At 44.6% G+C, this 12,545-nt stretch overlaps 1 protein-coding gene across 1 annotated transcript in view; it reads left to right on the forward strand.

Annotated features, from left to right (window-relative positions):
- The window catches only part of UBE2R2 (ubiquitin conjugating enzyme E2 R2), a 53,056-nt gene that overhangs the window by 37,692 nt on the left and 2,819 nt on the right, over positions 1–12,545 (forward strand). The window contains exons 2-4 of the mRNA XM_054810111.1: positions 2,977–3,063; positions 7,143–7,240; positions 11,161–11,295. Of these exons, the coding sequence (XP_054666086.1) occupies positions 2,977–3,063; positions 7,143–7,240; positions 11,161–11,295 (320 nt within the window). The remainder of the gene's footprint in view (positions 1–2,976; positions 3,064–7,142; positions 7,241–11,160; positions 11,296–12,545) is intronic.

Here is a 12,545-nt window from a genome sequence, read left to right on the forward strand (position 1 = left end):
CCCTGAAACTCTGCCTCTCTCTAGTACCTAGCAGTGCCTGGCTGAACGTACCAGAAATAAGCTCAGATAACTGATTTGCCTTACATCAATGAAATTGTAGGGGGGAAGCCTTTCTGTGAGCTACTGATTTATTTAAAAAATAAGTTTATTGTCTAATATGGTCTTTTTGTCTGTTAACATATTTAGAATTGGGCTTTTAGTGAAAAAAAATTTACCTTTAATTGTGGCTGTTAGTGCATCTTTGCAAGCAGTCTTGCAACTTGTCTTAGAAATTCTTGGCTTGTTTAACCCCCTTAGAAACTTGAATAGCATTCAGTGAGAGCAGAGTGGGTTTACATAATTTCTCATTACTTCAGTTGCAGAAGAGATGCAGAGTAATTCTCTGGGACCTGTTTGTAATGCGCTGGAAAAGCGTTTGGTTTCACTTTCCAAATTCTGAACGATGTCAGCATAGGGACCTGAAAGTGATGCTTTTTGTCTGGAAAAAATCCCTGCCAGTAATGTGGAGTTTCCTAGTTTGGTGGCTTTTGGCTTTGAAATCAGGTTTGTAGAGATGCCTCACTTGCTTTATGCTCCAGTACAGCCTTTCAATGTGCTAAACACAAGCTAGTTAGAAATGGCTTATGTAATGTGACTGACTTCTATAAACATGCAACTGGTTACAGGCAAGCTTGGGTCTTAGCTGCTTCTATGTGAGAAGAAAAGGTTTCTCATATTTCTCCCCAGTTGTGTTTTCTGGTGCCAGAGCTCAAGAGGCATCCTTCATGTGGCAAACCCCCAACTTTATTTAAATCCATGATTGCTGTTGCAGATTGATAGCCCTTTTCTATCAGAGTTGTGACTGCAAAACAGGATTTAGAAGCTTGAAATAGTCTTCCAGGATCTACAGCTTCTGCATGAGTCAGCATCACAGGGAGACCATAACTGGTGCTCGAGGCTCAGCCTGTGCAGTGGTCTTTTTGAAACAAAACCCTCAGGGTTAGACAATTTGAGAGTGGAGGGTTTTTACTGAGAGGAATGAAACCTGCTTCCTCAGCTCCTTGACCATGTATACGGGATGTAAACATGATAATGCTGGTATGCTATTGGTGGTATGATTTTTTTGTTGCCTAGAAACTATACTTGTGTAGAAGACATAGGTCCTGCCAAGAAATCTTGTAGCTAGCTCAACCCTGAGTTTTGTTGTCTCTTGCATTTTTAATCTCAGTCCTTGGGCTATTTTATATCTTAAATATCACGAAACTGCACGTAAGCATAGGAATGGGCTTTCTTGGGAAAACCCCAGTGGTCCAGAGGAGTCTGCAGCTACATGATGCAAGCACTTGAGCTGAAGTGAATCTACTCTGCCCTGGGTAAATCTCTGCTCCCAGTGCAAGGTGGCACATTGCAGAGCCAGGCATATCCTCACTGCAACAGCCGCTCTCTTCTGTGGTGGTGTGGTGACAAGAGGCATTCGCTTGCTCATCTTGGAGCAATGCCATTCGTGTAACTGGCAAACCATGGGCTGGGATTGTTTAAGAGTATCATAAATCTTTTGGTTCTGAGCATGCTGTGGCAAATGACTGCAGGGTGAGGACTCAGTGCTGCTGTAACATACCCACATACAGTCAATGTCATGAATGGGCATGCACAGAACGTAAAGCCCTGTGAGCTGCTGAATTTGTTTCATAAAGGTGAACAGAAAACCTTTTCTTGGCTACCTAGTACTCTGGCCCTATAAAACTTGGGTTGCATGGCAAAGGAATATGCTGATCTACAAGTAAAACTGTAGCCAGGTACTTTGTGGCTCAGTAATCCAAATTGTTTGGATGCCTGCTTGTGTTGCTAGGAATAAAATTTCCCATAGTTTGTCCTGTTGAGCAAGGCCCTGTGTCCAAGTGGCACGGATAGATACTTAAGTGGAAGGAGGGTGACCTGAGATTCTGCTCTCACCACATGCATCTTGCTTTTGGGATCTCTTCTTGTGTTCAGTTGCGCGTGAGCCTGGCTGTGGTGCAGGGGCCAGGAGATGCTTCTCTGGAGATACCGTGCTAGACTGGTGCTGGGACTTTTTGGCTGGTTGAGCAGTGCCAAGGGAAGGGTTTGTGCTCCACAGCAAGCAGTGTGTGAGTCCCGTTTTCAGAGCGGAGTGGTTTTGGTACTTAATCTGTCCAGATTGAGCTCTTTGCTACTGTCTTGTTTTTCTGACTGCTGTGAATGGCAGGACAGCACAGAGAAGTTAATATCAAGTGCTGGGATCTCTGCCGTCTTCCCACAACTGACTCAGCTCTGAGACTCTTGCCCCACAGCTGGCTGCTGACCTCAGAGGCACTGGAAGGTAATATTTGCTGTCATTGCCCATCAATATTTTCTTCATCAAGTTGCACTGATTTATTAAACAGACACAGATGGTATTCAGACTTGGGATGTCCTTGTGGTACTCAGAAATGTGTTAGAAACACAGGTAGATGGACTAGTCTAACTCTTGCACAAGAAAGGCAAAAAAACCCCCCAGTTTGGATCTCAGTAGACCAAGTATCTAACAAATTTTTTTCCACACAGAGTGGTTTAAAATATTTGCACTGGCAAATGTAAAAAGTCTATTCAGAAGCAGGCTAAAAAAGTTTGCCTAGGTGAACCCAGAAAGACAGCAGGAGTATCTTGAGTTTCACCTTTTCAAATCTGTTTTACGCTGTTTATCAACAGTTGTTGGATACTGCTTCTTGAATTAGGATGTGGTAGATGCCTTTTGGCTTGTTTTCTGAGCATTACCAGCCCAGGTCAATCCTGATGTTTCAATTTTTCTTCAGTTAGTGTTTTGCTTATAAGAAATAGTGTAGAGTTATACTGTGAGGCCATATGGGCATTGATACATAAAATGAACAATTTATTGGCCTTATGGAAATTGGTGTTTCCAGTTTTTCTGTGTAATGGTTGCTGGTTGATCTCTCTTTTTTTGGTTCTGTTTCATAGCTAAAATATTTTGCTCTTTTCCAGGCTCACATTAAATTTCCTATCGACTATCCATATTCACCACCTACCTTCAGATTCCTGACCAAAATGTGGCACCCCAACATTTATGAGGTAAGGTGTGTTTTAAGTAATTTTTTCTCAGGCATGTGTGAAGGCTTTCTACTTACTTAAACTTACGGAACTATTGAAGATACTAAATGTCGTAACTAAAGTGGTTAGTTGTTGGTGTTAAATGTCCACTTCATGGTTGAACAGTTAAATCTAAATGTTGTAGGAAATGCTGTTCTTGTAGGCAGGGATGGAGCCGTTCTCATACCTGCAAGTGTGGCAGGCAGCCCCGGTTGCAGCGCTGTGCGATAAGCATTGGAAACTTTAGGAGATTCTTAGGTCAAGGCTGGTGTGTGGGTTCTTGCCCTACTGTGATACTTAGCAACTAGTCGTTATTTGTCCACAGTTCACCTGCACTTTAATCTGAGTATATCCAGAGACAAATAACAGAAACAGTCTTCTGCAGCAGTCCTCCTACAAATGAAGGGGTTTAGACTTGGGGTGGTCTGACAGCAGAAGGAACAAGAGCTGGGCTGGAGTCTAGGTTCAGGAGTCATGCACAGCCTGGCCACCCTGGGACCAGAGTGAACAGACACCTCTGGGCTTAATGTCTGCTAGCCAGTTTGAAGTGACCCTTAGTTGAGTGCATGTATGGGTCACATTCAGAAGGTCATGCTGTGGGCTGTCAAGTCCATAACTGGATCATGGTACAACTAGCAGGTCCAGAAGGGGAATGATTTTGTATGGAAGCAATTGGTTCAAAATTACAAAAATTCAGAGAGCTGTATTTGAAAGCTGAAGGCCTGGTTTGGCTCAAAACTTGACTGTGGAGGCCAGTCAAATCCTTACTAAACTGTTGAGTATACTAGACAAGTGTCAGCCTGCTAGGACTGTTAGTTGAATAGTTTGAGGAGGTAAAGGCCTTTCAAAATGTTCCTGTTGGTGCAGCTCTGTCACCTTATCACAGGTCTTCCTATGGGAGGTTCTGCAGGCTTCCCTTAGGCCCACTTCAAAACTGGAATGTCACTTGTCTTCCTTGCTGTATACAAATGATGGCTTCAGTTGATGCCTTGGGCTTGGAAGGCCCTTTTCTATCAAGTTGTTGCTCCTAAATGTCCAGTCTGGAATGAGTGTGCTTTAGATGTCATGGTGAAAACCCGCAGTGATGGCTTAGTAATAAATGGCCAAAAGTCTCTCCAAAGTGCAAAACAGGATAGTAATCACCTTTAATTACTGGATGATCAGGAGGATTGCCCTAAGCCCAGGGACATCCTGAAAACAGTCATCTTGCAGTCTTCTGACTTGAGTTTTGGACTTGGCACTGAATCGTGCATGTAGCCAAGGATGGTGTTTGTCTTTAAGGCTCTATTTCAGTTACATGGGAGTTTGATCTATAAAGAAAGACAACTTTGAGACCTGCAGATTATTGCAGATTGATCTGTAGTGTGGATATTGATTCTGAATCAAGAAATTCTCATGTAGGAGGTGAGTTGGGAAATGGTTACCAAAATGGTATGTACAAAATGAGTCTTGGAAAGGACTTCTTCCAGTCCTGGTGGGAAAGATGAAAAATTGGCTCTAGAAACAACTGAATATAGGAGGAGAAACTAACCCAAAACTTCATGGGTGTATTTTGGGGTTACTCTTCAAATACTCCAGCTCTCAGCTTTGTACTTTTGTTGTAGCAATATTTCTTGGAGCTGAGGGAATCTGAAGCAGCTTGCAAGCTGTTTTGGAAACAACATTTAAGCAATGAAGATGAGGCACTGGGATGACTCCAAATGAAACTGAGAATAAATCAGTAAAGGGCTTGAGGTCTGAGGGTTTGTCAGGAGGAGGGAGAAAATCTTTTAGTGCAAGGAAGATGAAAGAAAGTAGTGGTTTACAGAGTCTGCTTGTGGGACCAGATGGAGAGGTTGGGGCTGATGTTCCAGTTCTGAGCAGTGAGCCTTGAGTAACTTTCCTCTTTTTCCCATCTCCAGTTTACTTGGGTCATCTAGTTGAATTTTGGTAACACTGCATTCACTTGTTTATTTTTGACATAACAGTTCTCAGTCCTAATAGAAGTATAGGCTGTTTCCCACTGGCAGATGAATAGCCTATCCTCCTTCTTTATATCTTTCGAAAATGTATGTAGGGAAAGGCGCTCTCATTGACTCTGTTCCCTAAAACCTCACGCTGATTTCATAAGGCCCCATGACACCTTTACCCTTCCAGACACTAATGCAGTGCTGCCCTGCTTGAATTCCTGAACATGTAACATTGATTGTTGCGAAAAGGAAACCTCACATCCTTGCTTCCCTCTTGTTTTCATATACCTGCTTGTCCATGTGCTGCTGACCTGATCGGTCAAGGAACTTTCCCCAAGTGCTGCAATGTTTTTCTCCTGCCCACCAACACTGCATTCTCCCAGGACATGGTTAAATGGGTAAACTCATGGAAATTATGAATAAAACCAAAATAGGCTGTGAACATAATCTAACATTAGTAAGGTTAACTTCACCTTAAAATGATATTAAAAAATATTTCTAGATTGCATAAGCCTGTTGGAGTCCTAAAAAGGAAACTTCCATGTTATGGCAAACTGTTCCAGCAACATAAGTGCATGCTTGGGTATTCAGTAGCTCCAGGTGCTACATTGCTGTGCGTAGTTGTGTTCTTGACAAAAACCTGCTTCAAAATGATGAGGGCTTGCTAGATTAGCATACCTGGCAGGGTTAGTGAGCCACTGAAATCTGGATACTGATTACAAGCTTCCAATGTTGAAGCAAGATCTCATTTGGCTATAAAGCAAATGTCACTGTTAATCAGGGTGAGTTGAAATGTTTGGGAGGCCCTTCAGGTGAGCTGTTGCTATCTGTAGCTGTGATCACTGGCTGGGGCTCAAAGCCATGGATGCTATTGCTGTGAGCAGCACTGCTTTCTGCTGACTCCTGTGTGTCGAGCAGTGTTGGAGGGTCCTCAGGATGTAATTGAGACCAGGTGTGTGGGGAGCTGCCAGCCTGCAGTCTCAAAGAGAACTGATCTGCAGCTTCTCTCTTGTTCCTGTCATCAACCTGTGCCTTGGGTCAGGGTGACAAGGGACAGCATGAGTGCTGCCTGTCAGCTGAAGCTGTGCTACCTGAAGATGCAGGGCTGCCTCTAGGAGCTTGTAGGAGCTCTAGGAACTCCCAGGAGCCAGCTGCAAGAGGCACCAAGCCAGCAGGGCCTGGAGAAGCCAATGTCTGCTGGCTGGTCTTGGGCCCCCTCTGTACCTTGACCCCATCCTGCAGTAAGGCCTTGGGACCCTATGAGTCCCTGGAGTCAACTTCAGTGGAGAATATCAGCCATAGTGAATACTGCTACAGCACTCCTACAAAGTAATCGTGTCAGACTGCTGTTGCTGATGGGGAATTGGCTTTACAGGCTTCTTGAGGTGTTTATAAATGGTAGGCATTATGGAGCTTTAAATCTATATTCAGGCTGTAATATTGGTGAGTAAAACACGATTGAGTATTATGTGGCTGTATGGCTTCCATATGCTGCCAAAATATTCTTCCTCTTGCATGCTGGAAGGTATTTTCAGTGAAACCTTCAGAGAGCATCTCCTGCTTTTTTCACCTGGTATTTCAAACAGCTGTGTCCTAGGGGAGCAGTGTAAGCCTGCCCCACACCATCTGTTCAACCTCCTTGTGTCCCAGGAGAAGCATGATTTTGATACCTGAGCTAGTAGAGAGTGCTAAACCCTTAAATTCAAAAATTTCTGTAGCTAATTCAGCTACCACTGGGACCAAAAAAAATTTTTAACCCTACTTTGGGCCTCCTGTGACTAAAGCTCATTTCTGTCACTGTGACAGTACTTGCTATGTGGAGACCAATTTACTTTTCTATGACTTTATTTTTGCTTGCTTTGCTACATTCTTTAAACCTCTTGACTTGAGATTGTTTTGTACCAATTTACAGACTAACCCTGTTTAGGAAGGGAAACTTCTGAGCATATGAATAAAATAGACTCAGGAGGAATTGAGAACTGTTTCCAGTTCTTGTGGTTTTTTGCCATATCAACAAAGTTTAAACTGCTCAGAACATTGCCAGAGCGTTGGAGTTGTCATCAGACCTCTGCCTCAAGGCAGGCTATTCTCAACTTTTTGTTTGTCTTGCAGAATGGAGATGTATGTATTTCAATTCTTCACCCACCTGTAGATGACCCACAAAGTGGAGAGCTGCCGTCTGAGAGGTGGAACCCTACCCAAAATGTCAGGTAACTGTGAATTTGATGTACAGTGGTGACCTCAAAGATCTCTCTTCTCTCTCCAGGACTAAGGCCTGTGTTGGGAGATATTTGGAAGGGCATTTAAGACTTTGGGGGCTTTAGGGCTTGAATCAAGCAGGAACCAGGCTTACCAAGCTGTCTGAAGACACTGGAGTGCTGTGTGTCCTGATACTGTGCTTACAATGTGGAGCCTTCTGTCCCGTTCACAGGGTTTCATGCTCTTAAAGCAAATTATCTCAAATGCTCTAGCCTTTCCCAGTCAATGTTATCCTACACTGAGGTTTTTCAAACTACTCCAAGATACCACTGGAAAAGAACACTTTTGAATATTCAGGCCCAGTAGGAGTGAAATTGTGCATAATCCTGCCTGCTGTATGCCTTCCAGTATTTGTCTCCTGTCTTGCAGTGTGGTATCTTGAGCAGGTAGCCAGGTAGTTTTCTTCCTGCCAAAAAACTGAAGGATCACAAAGTACTGAAGGCATTCAAGGCTAAGCTGTCCGTTTTCTTGAAACACCAGCTGAACATCATTCTCATTACAACACATTGCCAATAAAGAGCTGACTGGGTGACAAGCCTCAACTCATAGTTAGGAACCAGCTTTGGGGATTAATTACTTCTATTACATACACATTTTGAGTATTTCATTATATACAACCCTAAAGATTGACATGAAACTTTTCATGGTGCTAGTTCTCTGATTTCTGCTCTGCCTTTTTAGTACCTAGTCCTGGAACATGTTATGCTTAAGGGTGACATTTGGGAGAAAACATTCCTCAGCTGTATCAGCAAACAGAAATAAAACTTGTCCTTAACTCCTAGCCTGCTACCAGCATCACCTGTTGGGCTAAGTGCTGATAGAAATGTGTCTTGCTGGGGTCTCATCTGGCTTTGCAAGGCTCTAGAATGTCAGACAGGAGGCAGCAGGGCTGAAGGTGTGGGAGGGGAGTGTGCTGGTAATGAGCTGAATGTGTAATTTAGGGCTTCTCTTCAGCTGCTGAATTCTGTATTTTGAATTTAAGTATTGAGTATTTACTACAGATGACTGTTGGTGAAGTGTCTGAAGGGGAGAATGTCATTTTTCAACTTCAAGAGCACTTGTGCTTTCACCTCTAATGGAGTCAAGCATGCTCATTGTTTTTTTTAAACACAATCAGTATGGACTTTCTCATCACTCAGGGCTAGATGAGGTAGGTGTAAGAAAATATGGCAAACATCCAGCAAGATGTGAAGGAATGCAGCTGTGATCAATGTTGCAAAGAATACTGCTTTTCTTGTGTCCCAAGCCCCATAAAGCTAAGGAAGTGGCACGGTTTGCAGTTGAGGCTCTTTGATCATTTTAGTTGCCAGTCTCCATACGTTCCCTGTCTCCCCTCTGTCCTTTGAGGTGCACAGGCCAGAACTGAGCACAGTATTCAAGATGGTGGTACATCTGTATTTTGTGAGGACGGGTGATGCCTTGTCTCACTGTTGCTTTGTTTCCCAAGGATGGCCATTTTTGTTAGTTCTTTTGGCTGCCTAAGATCTGGACAGTTTCTGCAGCCAGCCCAATGCACTAACGTGCCTGTCAGTACAGCCTAAGCCAAAACTTTTTACTTTATACTGGAGAGAAAAAATGTGCTAGGAAAAATCAATACCTCTAAAGGTGACTCTGAGAGGCTACAATGTAGATAGCAGCTGGAACAACAAAAAAATACCCTTTTTCAGCAAGGTATATAACAGGATGTGCTGGTTGAGAGCCCTAGCTGGCCTACATAATGTCTGTTTTGGATAAAATTCATCTGTGTCTGAGCCTTGTGTTGATACATGGAGAGATAAAGGCACTTAACAGGTCCATTTCCTTAACCCTCTGCTGGCTGCTCTCCCCTGCTGGTAAAGGGATGTAAAGGGACTTGCTCTGCAGACAACAGTGCTGTAAACACTTAAAATGGCTCATTGTTCCCCAGAATGGGGTATGGATGTAAGAAATCAAAAGGCAGGCTTGAAATCCCCACTCTTCATGCAATCAACTTGCATGAAACAACATGCGAGAACAACTTTACTCAAGAGATAAACAAATCCCTGACAACATTGCAGAGGGTCAGTCTTTATCCAGTCCAGTACAGTTCATATCTGATGCTGAGCATGTTTTCAGTCCCCCATGGTTAAACTTTTTTGTGGCTTTGGTCCTATCAGATCCCTTCCTGTTGCTGTACCTTGTTCACCTTGTCTACTCACAGTAGCAGGGTTTGAGTCAGAGCAGACTGTCCAGCTCTTAGGGTATCAGCAGTGATGGAGCTGATGTAATGCATTGGTCAGGAATGAAGAGTGCAGAGAGCCTCACCTCTGTTAGACAGTGGCCTTAGTGTATTTAAGTAGCTTTGCAGTGACTTTAGAGTTTGGGGCACTGCAGTGGAAATAAGCTTCTCATCACTTTGTTGATGGAAGTGTGGTAGAGCAGATGCTAAATCCAGACATGAATTGCTGTCCTCAACCTTCCCTACACTTTGCTCTACAGTAAAGCCGCTGCCACGATGCTGGAGCTGACATGCTAGCTTTAGAGCCTGTTTGCTGGGAGTCAAAGGCTTTTGAATGAATTCTTGAGATGAAGTAGAAGATGGTCTCTCTTTTGCCCATCATTCTGGTCTGACAAGACATTTTTTTCCAGAGCTGCTGTTCTTCCTTTCCTACTGAATTATATAATTTGGAAAATAAATTGTGTAAGACTCTCCTGATAGCTGTGCTGAACAGTCTGACCAGACATGAGTGTTTAGTTTCAAAACCTTTCATGAAGCTTAGCATCCAAATAACCAAGCACTTCCTGGAATTGTATCCCAGATATACGATCTGGTAGATGTGCTCAGCATGTACTGCTCTGAATGTGCCCCTAAATCAATGTAAGTACAGCTGGAGCTGTACTCTCCTTTAATCAAGTTCTGCAAAGCAGTTGCTACATACTGCTGTATTTCAAGACTTATTCCTTGTCCCTTGTTCTTCCCTTCCATTTCAATCAAAAGCTATTGCCAGCAGGACCACCTCAGACATGTGAAGCTATTGCAGTGGTAGCTACAGCCAGGTGGCTGGGTGTGTACAGCTGCCTGATGTGACTCACTGTTGAGTTTTGTGCTGGTTGTGGCACTGTGTGAGGAGCAAAGGGTTGAATCTCTGAAGCGCAGAGTCTGGGCAAGGGAGGTGGTGTTTGCCACTGGTAAATGCCCACAGAGCAAGGCAGCTAGCTAGCTCTGTGCTGCTGCTAGAAATCCAGGGAGGCTGTCTGTCTGCTGGGGGTTGTGTGACTGGCTCATGCTGGCTTTGCTGAGTTCCAGCAGCTGGATCCTGCTGGGCCCTTGGCAACCTGCCTAGGTATCAAAAAATACCTGCATTGTCGTCTTCCCCTTGCTGTGCTTGAGCGCTGCTACAGCAGTCTTTGTGATGCATGAGCTGAGGAGAGGCAAGACCTGCCCACAGCTCTAGCCTCCAACACTGGGTGGGGCAGGGAAAGCAGTGCAGCCTTATCTGATGGGTGGTAGTGGTCCTTCTCCCTACACAGGACAAGCAAAGAGTCTGGCATTCTGCTGGGAGGCTGAATGCCAGCCGGAACAGGCTCATCAAGCAGGCTTCCAGTCCTGCACTGTCCACAGGTGGTGTGGACAAGCTGAATTCTGGTCTGATCCTAGCTTTGCCTGCTGCCCCGTCACACTTACGCACATACACGGGCATGATCTGTAGTCAGATGAGATCCTTGAGGTTTGTATTGTGATACCTTCTGAAGTTCATAAATACCTGCTCTTACTTCAGATATTATCCTTAATTATCCTTAGCTTAAGTTTTGACTTTAAACAAGTTTCTGATGCATCACCTAGAGAAGTTGTCGCCATCCAGAATCCATGAATGCATTAGCTCTGACTCTCTGCTGTTGTTACCTTTTTCAGGACTATCTTACTGAGTGTAATCTCTCTGCTTAATGAGCCCAACACGTTCTCTCCTGCCAACGTGGATGCATCAGTCATGTTCAGGAAATGGAGGGACAGTAAAGGAAAAGACAAGGAGTATGCTGAAATCATAAGGTAAGCTTTGCCATGTGTGATGCTGTGCTACCAGCCCCTGCTCTGAATCCTGTAAAACAGGCTGTTTGCAGAATTTGCTGAAACTAGCTTCTCACTGTGGCTGCTGCTTTGGAAATGAATCTTACTGTCTTATTCCAAGTCCACACTTCTGGTCCCTCTATTTTTTTCAGCACACAGAAGCAGTGGAAACTTTTGGAGCAGGAGGACTGGGCTGATCTGTCGTTGAATTGTTCTTTTTTCAGACTAATCTGGCATGATGCTCTGCAAAATCTATTGGCTGCTAGTAAATCCCAGTTGAAGTCCCCACTTGCTTTTGAGTGCTGCCTGTGTTGCTTGGGATGTAATTCACAGTGACTGCATCCTACTAATTCTGTGCTTAATACACTCATGAATCATAATCTTGTCCCTCCAGTTTGAAGGAATATCAACAGGATTTGGCAAGCATTTTCAAACCTGAGTTTGATTAGCTGGAAGCACTGTTCCATCTTGACTGTCCTTTGAGAAGTTCATGGTTCACCAGGTGCTATAGGGACATGATGTAAACTTGAGCCAGGGTTGCTGTAGAGCAGCGGATGGGCAGCCTGTACCACAGCAGGGACCACTTGTGCTTGCCTGGGGCAAGACCATGTCTGCATTGACTCTGCTAGCTGGGCGTGTGGGATATACCCCTGGTTGGAGCTACGCAGGGCAGTCAGTCTGTGCGAAGAGGCTCACTGGGAGGGTATCTTAGTCCCCTCCAGCGCCCTTGGCTTCAGTGGAGCTGGACATACTCCACAAACAGAGTGTGGCAGACTGATGAGCAGGTGGGTGGGCATGAAGACACAGGCTGCCATCTGTTCCTCTCCCTGCTGGGAGGTGGCATGGGCTAGCAGCAGTTCACAGAGTCTGTCCTGCGGTGGTGGGAAACACTTGTCTCCTGGCAGCCCCAGGCAGCGTTGGTGTTATGGCTGCATCTTGGGGTGCAGCCACATGCTCCAACTGCTCTTGTCTTCCAGTGGGAGCTCAGAGGTGCTGAATGCTTGTGGGAGTTGCAGTTTTGAGGACACTGGGGTAGAGTCATCAGTAGTGGAGTCATTAAGTCATCTTGGGACATCCCTGACCATCCCTTCTGTAGCAAATGTAATGAAATTTGCTCTGAGCTCTGGCAGGTCTCTAACGCAGACTTCTGTAGAATAACTGATTTCCTATGTTGCTGGGAGCATGTGTGCTGCAAAACCCCTTGGAGTGCTCCCAAGCCTGGGGCTGTGGGA

The sequence above is a fragment of the Grus americana genome, chromosome Z (genome assembly GCF_028858705.1).
Source record: "Grus americana isolate bGruAme1 chromosome Z, bGruAme1.mat, whole genome shotgun sequence".
Taxonomy (NCBI): Eukaryota; Metazoa; Chordata; class Aves; order Gruiformes; family Gruidae; genus Grus; species Grus americana.